The sequence below is a fragment of the Piliocolobus tephrosceles genome, chromosome 11, assembly GCF_002776525.5.
Source record: "Piliocolobus tephrosceles isolate RC106 chromosome 11, ASM277652v3, whole genome shotgun sequence".
Classification (NCBI taxonomy): domain Eukaryota; kingdom Metazoa; phylum Chordata; class Mammalia; order Primates; family Cercopithecidae; genus Piliocolobus; species Piliocolobus tephrosceles.
The window spans coordinates 12221705-12245781 of record NC_045444.1 but is presented as its reverse complement, the minus strand read 5'-3'; the positions used below and the strand labels follow the sequence as shown (position 1 = coordinate 12245781).

At 40.5% G+C, this 24077-nt stretch overlaps 1 protein-coding gene and 1 non-coding gene across 3 annotated transcripts in view; one reads left to right on the top strand and one right to left on the bottom strand.

Moving 5' to 3' along the window:
* Positions 1-24077, top strand: part of ARHGEF4 (Rho guanine nucleotide exchange factor 4) — a 210289-nt gene that overhangs the window by 83210 nt on the left and 103002 nt on the right. For both annotated transcript variants that reach the window (XM_023194730.3, XM_031936411.1), the window contains one exon: positions 9612-9917. In XM_023194730.3, the coding sequence (XP_023050498.3) occupies positions 9612-9917 (306 nt within the window). The remainder of the gene's footprint in view (positions 1-9611; positions 9918-24077) is intronic.
* On the bottom strand, positions 8694-8823 carry LOC111528110. Its single transcript, XR_002726869.1, has one exon.

Below are 24077 nucleotides of genomic sequence, written 5' to 3'. Positions count from 1 at the left end.
TAATGCATAAACGTGTAGCTCTATATTGTCAACACACACCAGATGACTGCCACCAGGTCATGAAACACTATATCCCCCACCCTGCCCCCTTCCTGCCACCTCCCTTCCTCCTCCCTGCCCTACCCACTGTGCCCCATCTCATGGTGTTCACTTGCATTTCATTACCATGTTACTACTTTATTACCATGGGTGTGGGGGCTTGCCCGGTTCGAGGTTTATATAATCAAAACCTTACACATTCCTTTAAACCTTACTCAGTCTATTTGGTGTCTGCCTTCCCCTGCTCTAATTAAGAATCATCCTGTGGACTGGGTGTGGTGGCTCACGCCTGTCATCCCAGCACTTTGGGAGGCCAAGGCTGGCGGATCACGAGGTCAGGAGATCGAGACCATTCTGGCTAACACGGTGAAATCCCATCTCTACTGAAAATACAAAAAATTAGCCGGGCGTGGTGGCGGGTGCCTGTAGTCCCAGCTGAGGCAGGAGAATGGCGTGCACCCAGGAGGCGGAGCTTGCAGTGAGCCGAGATCGCGCCATTGTACCAGCTTGGGCAACAGAGCGAGACTGGGTCTCAAAAAATAAAAAACAGGAAACAATCTTGCTGTGCTACGAACCTACAGCTCTCTCATCATCATGCGGAGTTGCTCTGAATCATCAGAATACACTGTCTTTCTCAGTCAGCTGCTAATGCACTTGGGGGTTGTGCCCAGTTGGGGGCTGCTATGAAGATTTGAGTCAGGGGCCTGCTGCACGTGCATGTGTATTTCTGTGGGGTGCATTTTAGGGGTGTCCTTGGGGGATGCATATCTTTAGTCTTACTAAATACTCAAATTATTTTTCCAAAGTGATTGCATCAAATTAGACTCTCTCATTAGGAGTATGCTTTGCTCTGTGTTCTCATTCACATTTGGTTGATACTGTCAGCCTTTTTAATTGTAGCCATTCTGCTAGGTGTGTAGCAGAATCTCACTGTGATTTTTAGTTTTCGTTTTCTTGATGTCTGAAGAGGCTAGGGAACTTTAGTTTTTGTTTTTGTTTTTTGAGACCGAGTCCCCATCTGTCACCCAGGCTGGAGTGCAGTGGTGTGATCTCAGCTCACTGTAACCTCTGCCTCCCGGGTTCAAGCAATTCTCCTGCCTCAGCCTCCCAAGTAGCTGGGACTATAGGCGCCTGCCACCATGCTCAGCTAATTTTTGTATTTTTAGTAGAGACGGGGTTTCATCATATTGGTTGGGCTGGTCTCGAACTCCTGAGGTCGAGTGATCCACCCGCCTCGGCCTCCCAAAGTGCTGGGATTACAGGCATGAGCCATTGCACCTGGCCTAAGGAACTTTTTATGTGCTCTTTGACACTCTGGATACCCTTGTCAAACTAAAATAATCAAAAAGGTTGGAATCTAGTTTAAAAAGAGTTTATTCAGGCCAGGCACAGTGGCTCAAGCCTGTAATCCCAGCACTTTGGGAGGCCGAGGCAGGGGGATCACCTGAGGTCAGGAGTTTGAGACCAGGTTGACCAACATGGAGAAACCCTGTCTCTACTAAAAATACAAAAGTCAGCCTGGCATGGCCTGTAATCCCAGCTACTTGGGAGGCTGAGGCAGGAGAATTGGACCAGGGAGGTGGAGGTTGCGGTGAGCCGAGATTGTGCCATTGCACTCCAGCCTGGGCAACCAGAGTGAAACTCTGTCTCAAAAAAAAAAAAGAGTTTATTCAGCACAGAAGTTGAGGACTGCAGCCCAGGACACACTTCCAGGTTGCCTTGGAGAGTGCTCCAGAGAACAAAAGAGAAGCTCAAATTTTTTAAAGAAAGAAGGAGGAATCAGGAGAGGGAGTGAGTACAAAGGTTGTTTATTAGGAATTCTCACTGGTTTATAGAAGTAACACTGGCTGGTGACTGGCTATACCTTGTTGAACTGTAAGGTATGTGGCATTTTATGGCTACTTGGAGTGAGTTAGTCTAGAGTCCACATAGCAAATGGCTCTAAGAGGTAGCTATGTAGCTGAAGGGGGAGTGAGATATTATGTCTTAAATGCCTTTTGGGTTTGGGCCTGATAATTTAAAGGGCTCATATTCTTCAGATAATTTTTTTTCTCACTCTCTTGTGGGACATGTCTCTCCTAGTCTGTCGTCCATTTGTTTTGGAGTTGTCTTTCTCTTACTGATTCTGGATAGAATTGCATTGTTGGTTAATGTGCCACAGATATTTCTGATTTCATGTGGCTTGTCTTTTCCCTCTTTAATGGTATCTTTTTTTTTTTTTTTTTTGAGATGGAGTCTTGCCCAGGCTGGAGTGCAGTGGCGCTATCTTGGCTCACTGCACCTTCCACTTCCCAGGTTCAAGCAATTCTCCCACCTCAGCCTCCCAAGTAGCTGGGACTACAGGCACAAGCCACCACACCCAGCTAATTTTTGTATTTTTAGTAGAGATGGGTTTTGCCATATTGGCCAGGGTAGTCTCAAACTTGTGAGCTCAAGTGATCCACCCACTTCAGCCTCCCAAAGTGTTGGAATTACAGGTGTGAGCCATCACGCCTGGCCATAATGATATCTTTTGATGAACAGAAGTTCTCAATTTTAATATTGTCAAGTGTATCCATCTTTTCTCTACCCCAAGGTCATGAAGAGAATCCTTTAAATTACCTTCTTAAAAACTTTCACGGTCTTGCTTATGACATGTAGGTCTCTGAGATGCCTATAACTGGCATTTGGGTTCCATTCGTCTGTTTGTCCATCCTTCTACTGATGTAGTACCCTAATCACTGTAGCTGTACAGTAAGCATTGCTGACCAGTCTACCAGTTCCTCTCACGTGGTCATCAAGTCGATAAAATGAGCTCTCTGAGTGCCACTTGTGGGCGGGCAGTGTTCTGGATGCAGCAGACACTGTACTGAATAATACAGCAGGATGTCCGTCCTCACAACAGGACAGCATGCGGCAGTCAATAAATTAGTGAGCAAGTAAGACCATTTCAGATAAAAGGAAATGGGAAAGAGAGTTGAGAGGTTTGATGGAGGGGCACCCTTGGCTTGGAGATTTTGGGTCTGACATTTGAACCAAGTCTCAAGTGATGAGGAAGCCGTAGAGCCCTGTAAGGTCCAGCCTCATATGTTAGTAACATGGAGGAATCTCCTCGGTGTTGCCATCCCCACTGATGCCTGATGCTTTAGCCGCAGTCTTGATAGGATTGTTTTCCTCATCTGTAGATGCTATAGAATTTAACCCTCCACAGTGTCACCTCCCACCTGTGAGACCATGGCATATTTCCTTTTTTTTTTTTTTTTTTTTTTGAGACCGAGTCTCACACTGTCGTGGGCAGTGGTGTGATCTTGGCTCACTGCAACTTCTGCCTCCCGGGTTCAAGTGATCCTCTTGCCTCAGCCTCCCAAGTAGCTGGGATTACAGGCGCCCGCCACCATACCCAGCTAATTTTTTGTAATTTTAGTAGAGATGGGGTTTCCCTATGTTGGCCAGGCTGGTCTCGAACTCCTGACCTTGTGATCCGCTCCGACCGTGGGGTATTTCTGTGTGTGTGTGTGATGCAGACCAGCATGAGGCAGTCCTCTGGTGCTGTTTGCATTTAGAGATTTCTTTCCTCTGGGATTTCAGGTTTGGGGGCAGAGAATCTTTGATTCCAGAGGAAGCAGGCTCCAAGGTCTGCTGAAGGCATGCATACAGGATCATGCCCCTGGCTGAAGGGGCTTAGGAAGGACACCAAGACTAAGAGAGAGCAGGACAGAAATAGCTGTGGCTGGGCAAGAGGAATGAGAGGAGACTGGAAATTCAGAACTCCTGTGGGTGTCTTAATACTCACTCTGACCTGACTGTGAGCCTTGGATTAAGACCATACTGGGACCCAGTTTCCTTGTCTGTCAAGGATTGGACCAGGTGATTTCCTAGGTCTCTGCTGGGTATAATATCCACTTCATGGAATGAATGCTGGATAGCTTTCTGGTCCACCAGCCACAGCCTTTCCAACTTTGGTGGCAAGATTCCAACATACTGTTTCTGCTTAGGAGTTCTAAGTTGTGTGTGTGTGTGTGTGTGTGTGTGTGTGTGTGTGTGTGTGTGTGTGTGAGAGAGAGAATGAACATTTTCTGGCCTTTAAAATCTGTTTATAATCTGAAATTTGTATGGAGAGATACATGCCCTAAAATAGTTAAAACAACTTTGAGAAAAAAAAATCAAGTGAGGGGAATCAATATTTGATATTAATTCATACTTATTACCTGAAGTAATCAAGACCATGTAGTATTGGGGGAGGGAAAATTACACAGAGTAATGGAAAAGAATAGAGAACACAGAAATAGACCCACACAAATATACCCACCAATTTTTAGGTGCAAAAACAATTCAATAGATGGTCTTTTCGACAAACAATGCTGGAGCATTTGGACATCCAAAGCAAAAAAAGGAAAATTTTAACCTAAATATCACAGTTTTTATTTAAAAATGAATGCAAGAACTTCCTTTAGCCATTCTTTAAGGGTAGCTCTGTAGGCAATAAATTCTCTCATTCTTCCTTTCTTTGAGAAGGTCTCAATTTTCCCTTCATTACTGAAGAATATTTTCACTGGATAAAAGATTCTAAGTTAATAGTTATTTTCTTGAAAAGTGACACTTGAAAAGTTTTATGTCACTTCCTTCTGACCTTCAGGTGTCTGATGCCTTTTAAAATGTTTTTCTCTTATAAGGAAGGTGTCTTTTTTCCTTCTCACTGCTCTCAATAATTTTTATTTGTCCTTAGATTTCAGAAGTTTGCTTATGCTTCTTCTCCATGTGGATTTCTTTGGATTTATACTATGTGGACTTTGCACAGCTTCTTAAATCTATGGGTTTATGTCTTTGACCAAATTTAGGAAATTCTGAGCATAATTTCTTTAAATACTTTTTTACCCCAACCCACTTTCTCCTCTCTCTTTTGGACTCCAATTATCTAGTGTTTGATCTTTCTTTGCAGTCTCACAGGTCTATGATGCTCTATTTGTTTGGTTTTCTTTCTTTCTTCGGTCTGTTTTCTCTCTGTTGTTCAGATTGTATAATTCTGTTTCTTCCATCTACAGGTTTTCACTGATCCTCTTATCCTCTCCATTCTCCTGTAAGGCCATCCACTGAACTTTTTATTTCAGTTATTGTATTTTTCAATTCTGTAATTTTCACTTAGATATTCTTTATATATTATATTTCTTTGCTAAGATTTCCCATTTTCTGAGCTGTTATATTTTTCATTTGTTTCAAGAGTATTTGTATTGCTTATTGAAGCATTTTTATGATGGCTGCTTTAAAATCTTTGTTTGATAATTCCTGCACCTTGTGTCTTCTCAGTGCTGGTGTCTGTCGACTCTCTTTTTTATTCAAGTTGAGATTTTCCCTATTCTTATTATGATTAATGAGTTTCTATTTTATTCTGGGTATTTTGGGTTGTGCATTTTGAGTCTTTGTATCTTATTTAAATCTTGTTTTGGAAAACCACCTCTGACTCCACTCTGGTGTGGGAAGGTGGGCACTACCTCATTACTGCCAGGTTTGGGTGAAACTCTACATTCCTTTATTGGCCTCTATTGACACCTTATGCAAGGGTGGGTGTTTCATTTACTAATGGGCAGGGATGAGAGTTAAGATTTTACACCAAGCTTGCACCGATAGCATGGTGTAAGAGTTAAAGAAAGAAGAAAGAAATACAACACAAAAAGTGGCTCAACAGTCAAAGACAGGTTTATTTTGGGAAATAAACCTGAGAGGGGCTTCTGGCTGATTTTTGGTCAGGAGCACTCTCTCTTACAGATTAAGAGTATGTATTGGTGAGAGAGCTTATTACAGGCTTGGAATATTTCTGTTGGGGGGAGAAGTTTATGGTGGGGTTGGAATGTCTCTGGTTGGAGGGGAGGTTATCTTGGGGCTGACATCTCTCTGGCTGGAGGAGAAGGTATCTTGGGGTTGGCATGTCTCTGGTTGGGGAGGGGTTTGGAATGTTTCTGGTCAGAGACGTTATTTATGGTTTATGGTCATGCTGATCTTAGCCATTAGGCTGATGCCCTTTAGATTTTAGGCAGTTTTTGATCAAGGTGGACTTTAGAATGGCAATGCTTGTCCAAGATGGTGATATGCCTGCTCTGTCAGTGGAATCAGGAGGCCTTGCGAATGCTAGCTGGTGGTGAAGGCGCTGGCTCTTTATCTGGCCTTCTCCTACATTACTCCAGCAGGGCAGGGGAGGAACGCCTCGCTGACACCAGGTAGAGGATGGAAGACTGGCTTCACACACATTGTCTTCACAGACACCATGGCGGAGGGCCTCACTGACACTGGCAGGGCAAGAAAGTTCAGGCTTTCCCATCAGCCTTCTGTCACACCACTTGGCTCGGGGACATATGTGACCCATTACAGGTGAGGTTGGGAGTTCTTCACTCAGGCTTTGCTGGGGTGTGAGGGAGACAGGGGTATGTTTCATGGTTTTTACCTAATGTTTGGCTTGAGTAGTGCATTTGTCTAAAAGTTTTCTGTCTTGCTAGGCTGGTCCTTTAGCTAGAGAATGCAGGCTTCTGTTGGAACTTTTCTGTCTGGACCTAGTGATAGCTCCAGCAAGATTGTTCAGCATCCATATAGGAAGCATGTATGAGTGGTATATATGCGGCAAAAGAAAACCTAGGGAACTCCCTGGTGTGTCATTCCTTGTTGTATTTTATGATCCCTAGCTGGTCTACTTTCTTCTCTCCACCATTCAGATGTCTTTGTTTTCGTATGTTTGTTTTATATATAATGTCTTAGGTTTATCGCTGTGCTTAGTGAAACGAATAGGGAGAAGTGTGTCTATGCCATCTTGTCCAGAATTGGAAGTTTCCTGTTTTGTTTTTTTTAATAGCATACTGTTCTTATTTGATGATTTCAGTGTCCTTTTTCTTCTTCAGGTTATTAATTTTAGTGATTTTGAAGTTTTCTTCTTTACATTTTGTCTTTCTTAGTTTTTTTTCCCCCTATTTGTTTATTTTGGTCATTTTAGCGTGTTGAAGGTTTTTCCTAAATGCCTACCAATCTTTGGGTGAATTTCATATTTATTTTAGAGTAAGACACCAAATATCTGTTTAGATATTATGTGGGCACGTGTGGAGCTAATCGGCTAGTGTGCTTTCCTGTCAAGTGATTTTAAAAGAGAAATTGCTTATTTTATAAGTCAACGTTTAGAGGTCTCTTCTCTGAGGTGGGTCAGCCTCTCCAGAGCGGTATCCTCCAGTCACTTATTGAGGAGATACAGGATTATACTGGGAAAGAATAAAGCAGGGTGCTGAGTCACTCCTTGCTCACCGCACAGGTTTTCTTGTTATCCTGTTTTCATCCCAAACCTCTCCACTGCTTTCACCAGTAAGTTTGTGGTCCCCACAAACTGGAGATTCTTGTTCAATTATTCAGGACCATAAGTCTCTCAAATTTGATCGTGGCTGGCAGCTTGAGAGTAGGAGAAATGAAAAGGGGAGTATACACAGTCATGTGGCTGATTGCAATGGGACCTTAACTGAGGGTCACACTTACAAACTTTAAACCAGAGCCTCTGCCTGCTTCCTTCCATGCGAACTCCAAGTCATCTGCATTTCTTTAGATAGCTTCCTGTGCTCTGCAGCACTATCTACCCCTTCTACATCTACTTTACCCTTTCCAGATTTTCTTGAACTTTCTCATCTACCATTGTCTCATCATTTCTTAATGCTGCTCTTTTGGGAATACAATGAAGGACAAAAGTTCCTTTAGTCAAACTCAGATTATCCCACCCCAAAGTCTGCTTTCTGGCCCTCTCCCCTAGGACACATGAGGACCACCAGGACAGCCTGAGCTCCTTGCCTCCCTCTAATCTATCTGTCTCTCTAGTACCGTAAGTCCCAGACTAGCCTTGCCTCAGAATTCCCTGGAGGGCATTTTAGACACAAATTGCCAACCATTCCCTCAGGGCTTGGAAATCCATTTCTCACCCATTCCCAGGAGTATGGTCTATCTGTTGCTGCATAGCCCAGAGGATCCAGCTGGGTGCCTCTGGGCAAGGACTTGCTCTGAGGCAAGTCGCTTAAGTTCTCTGAGTTTCTGAGGGAGGAGATACCAGCTGTTTCTGATCCACAAGGTACTTCGGGAGAAAGAACTAGCTGAAAATAGTTTTCAAATGTAGAGCAATATTTTGGAGCTCAAATAAACACATTAGATCAGTGGTTTGCAACCTTGACCGCACCTGAGAATTACCTGGAGAGCTAGAAAAAGTCCTAATTCCCAGGCTGTACCCCAAAACCATTATATAATAATTATCCAGCCATCCAATTTCTCTTCCTCCATCTCTCTCTCTTTCATTGTATACATATGCATATGTATACATTTTTAATTTTAGAATACCTCAGATTAAGCAGAGAATTTATAATTAAATCCTAATCTTGTAGAAAATTCTTATGCAAGATACTCTAATCTCTCATCTAATGACTTCCAGAATAAGGACCCCCTACAATTTCTACCGTAAAAATAAACTCTATCCAGGAGCTTAATTTAAAATAAGAACTTCATTTTCCACATACTTACCTACAAAATAAACATCATATTCTGTTCAGCAAGAGATATTTAAGAAGCAAAAACCCGAGATCCAATATTAAGTAAGCATTCCCACTTTTCTCCAACTGATATGTCAGTAATAAATTATAGCAAAAACAGTGTCCTGTACAACTGGAGTGGAGTGTTGGGTTGAAAGGTCAGTCCCTGTGATAGTCTCCAGTGAGGGCTGCTCTTGCCAACCCTTTTTTCTAGGAGCAACGTATTAGCAAACTCTTGCCTTATCAGACCCGGCCTCCTTAGTCCTTCAGTATAGGTACATTTTTAAGGCAGACTCTTGAAATATTTAAAAGAAATTTCACCTTAGTTTTTAGCACACAGTGCACACAGAGTGTTTGGGGATGCCGTTCCACAGAGGTTGCTGCTATGAAGTAGATGTTCATGGGGTGGGCATAGGGGGTTGTTAGACTTGAACAACACGTGGGAAGAAAAGGATTTCTTCTCCCAGTGGCAAATTCCAAACAACAGAGATGCTGGTGATGCCAACATAGGCCTAACTATTCTGCTAGTGGAGACATATTTTATTTTGAAATCCTTACGTTGCCTGGTGCGTAACGGCAACTGGTGATGGTGGTGGCAACATGGGTGAAATGGAGCCTTGCCTACATTTCAGTGAGCATCGGAGTTAAGCTAGAAGGGGTACTGGGCTCTGGAAGTGTGCTTCTGCTGCGGTTCTGTTTGTAAGGGATGTTGTTTAAGCAGGAGCTTTTACCCCAGTTGCTGGCCTTTAAAAAGTATTTCTAATGAGCATGCCAAGTTCAGTAATGACTTTCAAGGCCTAATTATTTGATCAAAATAGAAGACTGGATTAAAAAAAAATACTCTTCAAAGTAGACATTTTAACAGAAACAAGATTTGTTCCTAATCTTCACGTTTTCCAAAATGACTGTGAACAAAGTATATCACTGGACTCTGTACTTTGAAAATTAACCAAAACATAGTGTTATACCCAAAAGGAACTGGGCAGAGGAAGGACAGTGTGTGCCCAGTTGGTATGTCCTTTGACTTCTGACCCCTGGCCCGTTCTCTCTGCTTTCCAGAACCACATGCCCTGGGAAGAACCAGCAAGTGAGAAGCCCAGTTGCCCTCACATTCAGAAGGCTTTCCACATGGAGCCTGCCCAGAAGCCCTGCTTCACCACTGAGATGGTGACATGGGCCCTCCTCTGCATCTCTGCAGAGGCTGTGCACGGGGAGGCTCCTTCACAGCCTAGGGGCATCCCTCACCACTCACCCATCAGTGTGGATGACCTGTGGCTGGAGAAGACACAGAGAAAGAAGTTGCAGAAGCAGGCCCACGTTGAAAGGAGTCTGCATGTAGGGGCAGTGCACAAAGATGGAGTCAAGGTAAGCCGTTCCCGGCCAGGAGTCCTCAGACTTGGTCTGGTATCCTCTTCTCTCTGCAGCTGCCTGTCGCTTCCTGAGTTTTTGCGTGACTCTCCTGTGAGGTAACTTGTCACCCTGGGCCCCCTTGGATTACAGCATGCTGCCTGGGCCACACCAGTACTGCAGTCTAGAGCCTGCAAGAGAGACACTGAGCAGCGCATTCCCCAGAGCCACAGAAGCCAGGGCCCCCTCTTCCTTCTCTGTAGTGTGTCTCTGCCTGTGGCCGGCTCCATGCAAGGTAGTAGTGCAGAGAAGACTGCCACTTAATGAGTGCCTACTGTGCGCCCAACACGATTAGACACTGCCCTAGCATTGGCTCTGCCACTCACAGAGGCACAGAACATTTCAATATTACAATGTTAACCAAATTAACTAAAGTCATTACATTGTCCATTCAATTTTGTCTCCAGGACACTTTGACAACATGGTTTTTTGCATGAAACCAACAGCCTACTAAAAAGTTAATTAATGGTGTAGACATCATACTCTTTACCCAATCTTTGACAAGAGTTTCTTGTTTTTTCCCTTTATAAATAGCAATATTTATTATCAGGTGTTTGTGAAGTCCGTATCTCTGAGTCTCACCTCATCCTTGAAGACTCACTTTTTAAAACAGGTGAAATTCACATCATGTAGAATTAACCATGTTAAAGTGAAGAATTCATTGGCATTTAGTATATTCATTCGCTATATGTTGCGAGCACCGCCTCTGTCCAGCTCCAAGGCATTTTCATCACCCCTAAAGGAAACCCTATTCCCATTAAGTAGTCACTCCCCATTTCCCCTCCCCAGACCCTGGAAATACTCATCTGCTTCCTGTCTCTATGGGTCTTCCTATTCTGGATTTTTCATATAAATGGAATTAAATAATATGTGACCTTTTGTGACTGGCGTTTTTCACTTAGCTTCGTGTTTCATCCATGTCATAACACGTATCAGCACTTCATTTCTTTGTGTGGCTAAGTAACATTTCATTACGTGATTATACAGTACTTGTCTCACTTTGTTCATCCATACATCCATTCCTGAGTAGCTGGGATTACAGGCACCTGCCACCATGCCCACCTAATTTTTGTATTTTTAGTAAAGATGGAGTTTCACCATGTTGGCCAGGCTAGTTTCAAACTCCTGACCTCAAGTGATCCACCGGCCTCGGCCTCCCAAAGTGCTGGGGTGACAGGCATGAGCCACCGTGCCCGACCCGTGAGTACTTAATTTTGATGAAATCTACTTTATCTGTTCTGTTGTTGCTTGTGCATTTGATGTCATACCTAAGACTCTATTGCCAAATCCAAGTAATGAAATTTACCTCTGTTTTTCTCTAAGAGTTTTATACCTTTTGCTTTTACATTTAGGTCTTTGGTCCATTTTGATTCAATTTTTGTACGGTATGAGATGTCCAATTTTACATTTCCCATGTGGATATGTAGTTATCCAAACACCATGTGTTGAAGAGACTATTCTTTCCCTCACTGAATGGTCTTGGCATCCTTGTCAAAATTCAACTTACCCGCCAGGCATGATGGCTCACATCTGTAATCCCAGCACTTGGGGAAGCCGAGGCGGTGGATCACTTAAGGCCAGGAGTTCGACACCAGCCTGGCCAACATGGTGAAACCCTGTCTCTACGAAAAATACTAAAATTAGCCAGGTGTGGTGGCATGTGCCTGTACTCATAGCTACTCAGGAGGTTAAGGCGGGAGAATCGCTTGAACCTGGGAGGCAGAGGTTGCAGTGAGCTAAGATTGCACCACTGCACTCCAGCCTGGGCGACAGAGTGAGACCCTGTCTCAAAAAAAAAAAAAAAAGTCAAATTACCTTAGATGTGTGGGTATATTTTTGACTCTCAATTCTATCCTATTAGCTTATATGTCTGTCTTTATGTCAGTACCAAATTGTTTCGATTATCATAGTTTTACAATAAGTTTTGAAATTGGAATGTGAGAGTCTTCTTTGTTCTTTTTCAAAATTGTTTTGGCTATTTGCTGGACCTTGCAATTTCATATGAATCTTATAATTAATTTTCCATTTCTGCAAAAAAATAAAAAATAAAGGCCCTTGGGATTTCCATAGGATTGCATTCAATCTGTAGATCACTTGGGAGAGTAGTGCCATATTAATAATATTAAGTCTTCAAATCCATGAACACTGGGTGTCTTTCCATTTTTGGGGGGTGTTCTTGAATTGCTTTCAGCAGAGTTTTGTGGTTTTCACTGTAAAAAGTCTTGCACATCCTTGGTTAAAATTTTTCCTAAGTATTTTATTCTTTTTGATGACATCATAAATGGAAATTTTTTTTAAGCTTCATTTTGGGATTATCCATTGCTAGAGCATAAAAATACAATTGATTTTTGTTTATTGATCCTGTATCCTGAAACGTTGCTGAATCCATTTATTAGCTATAAGAATATTTTTGTGTATTCTTTAGAAATTTCTATGTATAAGATTACATCATTTGTAAAAAGCAGATTATTTTACTTCCTTTCCAGTTTAGATGCCTTTGATTTCTCTTTTTTGCCCTACTTGCTCTGGGTAGAACTTGCATAACAATGTTGAGCAGAAGTGGTGAACTGGGGCATCCTTTTCTTTTTGGTTTTAGGATTAAAGCCTTCAGTTTTTCACTATCAAGTATGATGTTAGCTGTGTGTTTTTCACAAATGCCGTTTTATCATGTTAAGGAAGTTCCTTTCTATTTCTAGTGTTTTTATCATGAAAGGGTGCTAGATTTTTTACGTGCGTGATCAATTTTGATGACGGTTTTTCTGTATCGACTGAGATAATCATGCATGTTTTCTTTGCTCTATTAATGTGGCATATTACATTGAATATGTATTGATCTGCACTTTTCTTTTCTTGTGATGTTTTTGTCTGGCTTTGGTATCAGAGTGATTCTGTTCTTATAGAATGAGTTAGGAAGTGCTCTCTCCTCTTCTATTTTTTGGAAGCATTTGAGAAAGATTCTTCTTTAAATGTCTCGTAGAGTTCACCAGTGAAGCTTTCTGGTCCTGGACTTTTCTTTGTTGCGGGGTGTCTGATTATTGATTCAATTCTTTTTTCTTTTCTTTTAGCATCAGGTTGGTGAAAAAACAATTCTTTACTTGTCATAGATCTGTTCAGAGTTTATATTTCTTTTTGTTTTGTTTTGTTTTGAGACAGAGTCTTGCTCTGTCACCCAGGCTAGAGTGCAGCTGCATGATCTTGACTCACTGCAACCTCTACCTCCTGGGTTCAAGCGATTCTACTGCTTCAGCCTCCTGAGTACCTAGGACTACAGGCATGCACTGCCATGCATGGCTAATTTTTATATTTTTTGGTAGAGACAGGGTTTCACCATGTTGGCCAGGCTGGTCTCGAACTCTTTACTTCAAGTGATCCACCCACCTCTGCCTCCCAAAGTGCTGGGATAACAGGCATGAGCCACTGCACCCGGCCAAAGTTTATATTTCTTCTTGAGTCATTTTGGTGTTAATAGCTTGTGTTTTTCTTAAGAATGTCTCCATTTTATCTATATTATCTAACCTGTTGATATACAATAATTGTCCACAGTGTTTTCTTATAATCCTTTTAAATTTCTGTAGCATCAGTAATAATGCCTCCACTCTCATTTCTAATTTTAGTAATTTCTATTTTCTCTTTTTTTCTCAGTATAGCTAAATGTTTATCAATTTTGTTAGTCTTTTCATAGAATCTGTTTTTGATTGTCTTGATTTTCTCTATTATTTTTCTTATTTTTATTCCATTTTTAATTTTTTATCTATCTATCTATTTGTTTATTTATTTATTTAGAGACTGAGTTATGAGACTGGTATTTGGTATTTTTAGTAGAAACAGGGTTTCACCAAGTTGCCCAAGCTGGTCTCCAACTCCTAGGCTCAAGCAATCCACCCACCTCAGCTTCCCTAAGTGGTGGGATTACAGGCCTGAGCCACTGCACTTGGCCTCTGTTGTTTTTCTGTTACTATATTTAATGTGTCTCTAATTTCATCTTTATTATTTTCTTCCATGTATTAGTTTGGGATTAGTTTGTGCTTCTTTTTCTTGTTATTTGAGGTGTAAAATTAGGCTATTGATTTGAGAAATTCTTTTTTTTTTTGTCCTTTTAAATTTTAATAAAATAGATTAATTTCATATTAATAGAGAGCAAGTCCATCCACTCATCTGATAAAATTTTAGAAATATTTTCCTTTTATTATTAGACTTTAAGTTCTAGGGTACATGTGCATAACGTGCAGGTTTGTTACATATGTATGCTTGTGCCATGTTGCTGTGCTGCACCCATCAACTCGTCAGCACCCATCAACTCGTCATTTACATCAGGTATAACTCCCAGTGCAATCCCTCCCCACCCCCCACTCCCCATAATAGGCTCCAGTGTGTGATGTTCCCCTTCCCAAGTCCAAGTGATCTCATTGTTCAGTTCCCACCTATGAGTGAGAACATGCGGTGTTTGGTTTTCTCTTCTTGTGATAGTTTGCTGAGAATGATGGTTTCCAGCTGCATCCATGTCCCTACAAAGGACACAAACTCATCCTTTTTTATGGCTGCATAGTATTCCATGGTGTATATGTGCCACATTTTCTTAATCCAGTCTGTCACAGATGGACATTTGGGTTGATTCCAAGTCTTTGCTATTGTGAATAGTGCCGCAATGAACATATGTGTGCATGTGTCTTTATAGCAGCATGATTTATAATCCTTTGGGTATGTACCCAGTAATGGGATGGCTGGGTCATATGGTACTTCTAGTTCTAGATCCTTGAGGAATCGCCATACTGTTTTCCATAATGGTTGAACTAGTTTACAGTCCCACCAACGGTGTAAAAGTGTTCCTATTTCTCCACATCCTCTCGAGCACCTGTTGTTTCCTGACTTTTTAATGATTACCATTCTAACTGGTGTGAGATGGTATCTCATTGTGGTTTTGATTTGCATTTCTCTGATGGCGAGTGATGACGAGCATTTTTTCATGTGTCTGTTGGCTGTATGAATGTCTTCTTTTGAGAAATGTCTGTTCATATCCTTTGCCCACTTTTGGATGGGGTTGTTTGTTTTTTTCTTGTAAATTTGTTTGAATTCTTTGTAGGTTCTGGATATTAGCCCTTTGTCAGATGAGTAGATTGCAAAAATTTTCTCCCATTCTGTAGGTTGCCTGTTCACTCTCATGGTAGTTTCTTTTGCTGTGCAGAAGCTCTTTAGTTTAATTAGATCCCATTTGTCAATTTTGGCTTTTGTTGCTGTTGCTTTTGGTGTTTTAGACATGAAGTCCTTGCCCATGCCTATGTCCTGAATGGTATTACCTAGGTTTTCTTCTAGGGTTTTTATGGTATTTGGTCTAACATTTAAGTCTCTAATCCATCTTGAATTAATTTTCGTATAAGGAGTAAGGAAAGGATCCAGTTTCAGCTATCTACTTATGGCTAGCCAATTTTCCCAGCACCATTTATTAAATAGGGAATCCTTTCTCCATTTCTTGTTTTTGTCAGGTTGGTCAAAGATCAGATGGCTGTAGATGTGTGGTATTATTTCTGAGGACTCTGTTCTGTTCCATTGGTCTATATCTCTGTTTTGGTACCAGCACCATGCTGTTTTGGTTACTGTAGCCTTGTAGTATGGTTTGAAGTCAGGTACCATGATGCGTCCAGCTTTGTTCTTTTGACTTAGGATTGTCTTGGCAACATGGGCTCTTTTTTGGTTCCGTATGAACTTTAGAGCAGTTTTTTCCAATTCTGTGAAGAAACTCATTGGTAGCTTAATGGGGATGGCATTGAATCTATAAATTACCTTGCGCAGTATGGCCATTTTCACAATATTGATTCTTCCTATCCATGAGCATGGTATATTCTTCCATTTGTTTGTGTCCTCTTTTATTTCACTGAGCAGTGGTTTGTAGTTCTCCTTGAAGAGGTCCTTTACATCCCTTGAAAGTTGAATTCCTAGGTATTTTATTCTCTTTGAAGCAACCGTGAATGGAAGTTCACTCATGATTTGGCTCTCTGTCTGTTACTGGTGTATAAGAATGCTTGTGATTTTTGCACATTAATTTTGTATCCTGAGACTTTGCTGAAGTTGCTTATCAGCTTAAGGAGATTTTGGGCTGAGATGATGGGGTTTTCTAAATATACAATCATGTCATCTGCAAACAGGGACAATTTGACTTCTTTTCCTAACTGAATACCCTTGATTTCTTTCTCTTGCCTGATTGCCCTAGCCAGAACTTCCAACACTATGTTGAATAGGAGTGGTGAGAGAGGGCACCCCTGTCTTGTGCCAGTTTTCAAAGGGAATGCTTCCAGTTTTTGCCCATTCAGTATGATATTGGCTGTGGGTCTGTCATAGATAGCTCTTATTATTTTGAGATACGTTCCATCAATACCGAATTTATTGAGAGTTTTTAGCATGAAGGGCTGTTGAATTTTGTCCAAGGCCTTTTCTGCATCTATTGAGATAATCATGTGGTTTTTGTCTTTGGTTCTGTTTATGTGCTGGATTACGTTTATTGATTTGCGTATGTTGAACCAGCCTTGCATCCCAGGGATGAAGCCCACTTGATCATGGTGGATAAGCTTTTTGATGTGCTGCTGGATTTTGTTTGCCAGTATTTTATTGAGGATTTTTGCATGGATGTTCATCAGGGATGTTGGTCTAAAATTCTCTTTTTTTGTTGTGTCTCTAACAGGCTTTGGTATCAAGATGATATTGGCCTCATAAAATGAGTTAGCGAGGATTCCCTCTTTTTCTATTCATTGGAATAGTTTCAGAAGGAATGGTACCAGCTCCTCCTTGTATCTCTGGTAGAATTCGGCTGTGAATCCATCTGGTCCTGGACTTTTTTTGGTTGGTAGGCTATTACTTATTGCCTCAATTTCAGAGCCTGCTATTGGTCTATTCAGGGATTCAACTTCTTCCTGGTTTAGTCTTGGGAGAGTGTAAATGTCCAGGAAATTATCCATTTCTTCTAGATTTTCTAGTTTATTTGTGTAGAGGTGTTTATAGTATTCTCTGATGGTAGTTTTTATTTCTGTGGGGTTGGTGGTGATATCCCCTTTATCATTTTTTATTGCATCTATTTGATTCTTCTCTCTTTTCTTCTTTATTAGTCTTGCTAGTGGTCTATCAATTTCGTTGATCTTTTCAAAAAACCAACTCCTGGATTCATTGATTTTTTGGAGGGTTTTTTGTGTCTCTATCTCCTTCAGTTCTGCTCTGATCTTAGTTATTTATTGTCTTCTGCTAGCTTTTGAATGTGTTTGCTCTTGCTTCTCTAGTTCTTTTAATTGTGATGTTAGAGTGTCAATTTTAGATCTTTCCAGATTTCTCTTGTGGGCATTTAGTGTTATAAATTTCCCTCTACACACTGCTTTAAATGTGTCCCAGAGATTCTGGTATGTTGTATCTTTGTTCTCATTGGTTTCAAAGAACATCTTTATTTCTGCCTTCATTTCATTATGTACCCAGTAGTCATTCAGGAGCAGGTTGTTCAGTTTCCATGTAGTTGAGCGGTTTTGATTGAGTTTCTTAGTCCTGAGTTCTAGTTTGATTGCACTGTGGTCTGAGAGAAAGTTTAAAAAAAAAAAAAAAAGAGACAGTTTGTTATAATTTCTGTTCTTGTACATTTGCTGAGGAGTGCTTTACTTCCAATTAGGTGGTCAATTTTGGAATAAGTGCGATGTGGTCCTGAGAAGAATGTATATTCTGTTGATTTGGAGTGGAGAGTTCTGTAGATGTCTATTAGGTCTGCTTGGTGCAGCGATGAGTTCAATTCCTGGATATCCTTGTTAACTTTCTGTCTCATTGATCTGTCTAATGTTGACAGTGGGGTGTTGAAGTCTCCCATTATTATTGTATGGGAGTCTAAGTCTCTTTGTAAGAGAAATTCTTTTTTAATGTAGGCTTTTACAACTAGAAAGTTCCCTCTCAGCATAGCCTTCACTGCATCCATAAGTTTTGATAGGTTGTGTTTTTGTTTTCATTCATCTCACAGTATTTTCTAATTTTGTGATTTCTTCTTTTCTTTTCTGTGAAATCTTATGATTTCTTCTTTGACTCACTGGCTGTTTAATATTGTATTAATGTCCACACATTTGTGAATTTTCCAGTTCTGCTATTGATGTCTAGTTTCATTACATTGCAGTCAGAAAAGATACTTTGTATGAATTCAGTCTTTTAAAATTTACTGGCCGGGCACGGTGGCTCATGCACGTAATTCCAGCACTTTGGGAGGCTGAGGCAGGCGGATCACTTGAGGTCAGCAGTTTGAGACCAGCCTGACCAACCTGGTGAAACCCGTCTCTACTAAAAACACAAAATTAGCTGGGTGTGGTGGTATGTGCCTATAATCCCAGCTACTCAAGAGGCTAAGGCAGGAGAATTGCTTGAGCCTGGGAGGCAGAGGTTGCAGTGCGCCAAGATCATGCCATTGCACTCCAGCCTGGGCAACAAGAGTGAAACTCCATCTCAAAAAAAAAAAAAAATTTACTGAAATTTGTTTTCTGGTCTCACTGATGGTCTCTTCGGGAGAATGTTCCATGTGTACTTGAGAAGAATGTGTATTCTGTTGTTTGGTTTAGTATTCTGTATATGTCTGTTAGTTTTGATCGGTTTATAGTATTGTTCAAGACCTGTATTTCCTCATTGGCCTTATGTCCATTTATTATTGAAAGGGTGTTGAAGTCTCCAAGTATTACTGCAGAACTGTCTCTTTCTCACATGATTTCTGTCGATTTTTGTTGCTCAGTTGGTAGGTACCTATGTTTGTAATTGTTATATCTTCTTGATGAACTGACTTTTTAATCAATCTATAAAGTATTTCTTTGTTTTTATAGCAGTTTGCAACTTAAAATCTATTTTCTCTGGTGCTGGTATAGACACTCCCGCTCTCTTTGGGTTATTATTTGCATGGGATAATTTTTCCATTCAGTTTTGAAGTATGGTTTTCCCAGATATAGAATTCTTGCTGAACATTTTTTTTCTTTCCCTCTTTTATATGTGTCATCTCACTGCCTCTGGCCTTCTTGGTTTCTGAGGAGAAATCAGCTGTTAATCCTATTCGGAATCCCTGGTACATGGTGAATTACTTCTCTATTGTTGATTTCAAGATTCACTTTTTGTCTTTGGTTTTCAGCTATTTTATTCCAGTGCGTCTCAGTGTGAGTCTTTATGTTTATCCACCATTGAGTTCACTGAGCTTCTTGGATGTGTAGATTCATGTACTTTATCAAATTTAGGAATTTTCAGCAATTATTTCTTCAAAAAGTCTTTCTAATTTTTTTCTTTCTTTCTTTCTTTTTTTTTTTTTTTTGAGATGGAGTTTCGCTCCTGTTGCCCAGGCTGGAGTGCAGTGGTGCCATCTTGGCTCACCACAACCTCTACCTCCTAAGTTCAAGCAATTCTCCTGTCTCAGCCTCCCAAGTAGCTGGGATTACAGGCATGCGCCACCAGGCCCGGCTAAATTTTTTTCTATTTTTAGTAGAGATGGGGTTCCTCCATGTTGGTGAGCCTGGTCTCAAACTTCTGACCTCAGGTGATCTGCCCCCCTTCACCTCCCAAAGTGCTGGGATTACAGGTGTGAGCCACCGCGTCTGGCCTTTCTCTCTTTCTTTTGAGATTCCATTATGGGTATGTTGGTGTGCTTGATGGTGCCCTAGGTTCTATTAATTTTCTTCATGCTTCTTTCCTTCATATTGGAAAATCTCAGTTGGCCATCCAATCTCAATTGGCCATCCACAGAAAAAAAGAATCCACTGATTCTTTTTTCTGCCTACTGAGACATGTTGTAACACTGAATTTTAGTTTTGTACTTTTCAACTCCAGAACTTTTACCTGTTTTTTTAATACTTTCTCTTTATTGGTATTCCATCTGATGAGACATCATTCTTTTGGTTCCTTTAGTGGTTTTTGTTTCACTTAGCTCTTTAAGCATATTTAAAACAGTTGATTAGAGTCTTTGTCTAGTAAGACCCTGTGCTTTCTCAGGGATGGTTTTTGTTCGTTTCTTTTCTTTCTGTGAGTGGGCCATACTTTCTTTTTTTTTTCTGAGACGGAGTCTCACTGTGTCGCCCAGGCTGGTGTGGAGTAGCGCAATCTCAGCTTACTACAAGCTTCACCTCCTGGATTCACACCATTCTCCTGCCTCAGCCTCCCAAGTAACTGGGACTATTGGCGCCTGCCACCACGCCTGGCTAATTTTTTGTATTTTTAGTAGAGACGGGGTTTCACCATGTTAGCCAGGATGGTGTCAATCTCCTGACCTCGTGATCCACCTGCCTCAGCCTCCCAAAGTGCTGGGATTACAGGTGTGAGCCACTGCACCTGGCCACTTTCTTGTTTCTTTGTATCATAATTTTTTGTTGAAAACTAGGCATTTTGAATATTATAATGTGGCAACACAGTGGCTGCATGTATGTTGCTGACAGTATTCCATGGCCTGGATGTACAGCAACTTGTTTAATCATTCACCTGTTGGAGGACATCTAGATGGGTTCCAGGTTTAGGCTATTATAAATAATATGTTTAATAACATATGTTTTCTTTTCTCTAGGGTAAATACCCAAGAGTACAATTGTTGGGTCATATGATAGTTGTCTGTTTAGTTTTATAAGAATCTGCCACATTATTTTCCAGAGGGCTATACCATTTTACCTTCCCACCGGTAATGTTTGCATAATCCAGTTTCTCAGCATTCTTATCAGCATTTTTTTTTTTTTTTGCTATTTTTAAATTTTTACCATAATAGCAATAGTGGTGTAGTGATAACTCATTTTGGAAATGGTTGGGTTCTAAGGGGCAATAATGTAGAAAATACTTTCATTGCATATTTGCCATTGGTACAACAGTTTAGGTGAACTGCCTTTTCTATTCTTGTATCCATTTTCTAACTGGGTAGCCATTTCCTTTTCTCTGTCCAAACAATTGAGAGGCAAGGCATTTTTTTTAATGTTGATCTTTGAGAGACAGAATGTATATGTGTCTGTGTATTATATATATTCATATTCCAGATATTAGTCCTTTGTTGAGTATGTAGTTTACAAACATTATCACCCAGTCTATAGCTTGTGTTTTCATCTTCTTACCACGGTTTTCACAGAACAAATTTTTAAATGTCGTTGAAGTCTAGTTAATCAGTTTTTTCCATTTATGGATGTGCGTTTGGCGTCATGTCTAAAAACTCTTCAGTGACCCCTAAGTCTCAAAGATTTTCTTGTTTTTTCTAAAGTTTTATCATTGTACTTTTCACATTTAAGTTTGTGATTGATTTCCAGTTACATTTTTTTGACTTTTTTTTTAGGTTCAGGGGTACATGTGCAGGTTTGTTATATGGGCAAATTGCGTGTTGTAAGGGTTTGGTGTACAGATTATTTTGTCACCCAGGTAATAAGTATAATACTGGATGGGTAGTTTTTCAGTCCTCACCCTCCTCCTGTCCTCCACCCTCAGGGAGGCCCCAGAATCTGTTGTTGTCTTCTTTGTGCCCACATGTACTCAATCTTTATCTCCCACTTATGACAACATGTAGTATTTGGTTGTCTGTTCCTGTGTCAGTTTCCCTAGCATAAAGGCCTCCCGTTGCAACCATGTTGCTGCAAAAGGGAATGATCTCATTCTTTCTTATGGTTGCATAAGTTGTAGGATTTAGGTGAAGTTTCTTTTCTTTTCTTTCTTTTTTTTTTTTTTTTTCTGCCTGTGGATACTGTTGGACCACTTGTTGAAAAGAGTTATTATTCCTCATTGATTACTTTTGCACCTTTGCCAATCAGTTGGATATACTTATGCCTGTTTCTAGGCTCTCTGTTTGGTACTGTTGACACGTGTGTCTATGCTTCCACCAGTGCGACACTGTCTTGATCTTCATAGCTGTGTACTGAGCATTCGTGTTGATTAGATGGAGTCCTTCCACTATATTTTTTTTTCAACATTGTTTTACCCTTTCCATGGCTAGCTCCTCCAATATTAAATATTAAAGTAAGTTTGTCTTGTCTATAAATGCTTTGCTGAGAATCTGATGAGACTGCAGAAAACTTATAAATTAATTTATGGAAAACTGTCATCTTTATTATGTTTTGTCTCCCAACACAAGAATACAGGTATATCTTTTCATTTATTTAGGTTTTCTTTAACTTCTTTTGTCAGAATTTTGTAATTTTCTGCATGCAGATCCTATGCATTTTTTAAATGTATACTTTTGTATTTAATTTTCCTAGGAAGTATTACAAATACTGTGTTTTAAATTTCATTTTCCACAAGTTGATTTTTAGTATATGTGTTAATACTGTATCCTGTGACTCTGCTGAATTCATTTGTTAGTTCAAAGGTAGTTGTTTTTAATAAATTATTTGAAACTATCTATGTAAGCAACCATATCACCTGAAAATTGGCGGGGTGGAGGGGGGGAGTTATTTCTTCCTTTCTAGTGTGTATTCTTTTGATTTCTTTTCTTCCAGCCTCTGCCTACTGCCCAATTCCAAAGTCACTTCCAAATTCGTGGGTGTTTGTTATAGCTGTATCCCACTTCCAGGTGCTAAAGTTTGTATAGGGATTATACAACAATACAGGTGCTACAGTGATATCAACAAAATACTGTTAACAGAGAGGAGGAGGTGGGTAATTCTGTGTAGATGGAACATTAGGAAAGATTTTGCATAAAATGAGACACTTTCCTAAGAATGGATAACGTTTCAGCAGGGAAACGTAGTTCAAAGAGAGGGGATAGCAACATCGCTGCAACCTCTGCCTCCTGGGTTCACACCATTCTCCTGCCTCAGCCTCCCGAGTGACTGGGACTACAGGCGCCTGCCACCATGCCTGGCTAATTTTTTGTATTTTTAGTAGAGACAGGATTTCACCGTGTTAGCCAGGATGGTCTCAATCTCCTGACCTTGTATGGTAGTATGAAAATTCATAGAGTGTCAGGGAAGTAGCGAGCAGGTGCCTGGTAGTAGAGAGTTGGATGGCAAGAGTTGTTACAGTAGTCAGAAAACAATATTTGAAGAACTCTGGGCTCCCTGCCAATAGACCTTGACTTTGTAAGCAGCAGGCAGCCTTTTTAACATAAAATGGCATGATAAATTTTTAACATGGTTTTTAACATAAAAATGACATGATAAATTTTCTGTAGAACAAGATGGGAAGACTTAGAGAATGTTTAAGTAACACCTATGAGAAGTGACCTGAGAAAAAGTTTTGTTAAAAGGTATTCAGTTGGCCCTTAAACCATGCAGGGGTTAGGGGTACCAACCACCTACACCGTCGAAAATCCATTTATAATTTTTTTTTTTTTTTTTTTTTTTGAGATGGAGTCTTGCTCTGTTCCCCAGGCTGGAGTGCAGTGGCATGATCTCAGCTCACTGCAACCCCTACCTCCTGGGTTCAAGCAATTCTCCTGCCTCAGCCTCCCTAGTAGCTGGGATTACAGGTGCATGACACCACGCCTGGCTAATTTTTGTATTCTTAGTAGAGACAGGATTTCACCATGTTCGCCAGGCTGGTCTCAAACTCCTGAGCTCAGGTGATCTGCCTGCCTCGGCCTCCCAAAGTTCTGGGATTATATGTGTGAGCCACCGTGCCCAGCGTCATGTATAATTTTTGTCTCCTGAAAAACTTAACTATTAATAGCCTACTGTTGACCAGAAGCCTTGTTAATAACATACACAGTCTAACACTTGTTTTGTATGTTGTAAGATATTATAAGTAGTATATATTGTATTGTTGCAATAAAGTAAGCTAGAGAAACAGAAAATGTTAAGAAAATCAGAGGGAAGGGAAAACATATTTACTATTTGTTCACTGGAAGTGGATTGTCATAAAGGTCTTCATCCTCATCATCTTCACATTCCATAGGCTAAGGAGGAGGAAGGAGAGGAGCAGTTGGTCTTGTGGTCTCAGAAGTGGCAGAGGTGGAAGAAAATCCATGTATAAGTAAACCCATGCAGTTCAAACCCATGTTGCGGAAGAGTCAACTGTAGTCACAAGCTTAAGTGGCTATTAAAAAAAATAAAATGTGATGTGACCTGCATGAATACATGTACAGGGTCCAGTTTCCCTTTAACCAGGATTAAAGTAGATTCTGAGAGAATTCCAAGCCTAAGATTCTTTGACTGTAAAAGGTTTGGAGGCCTAGAGATAATT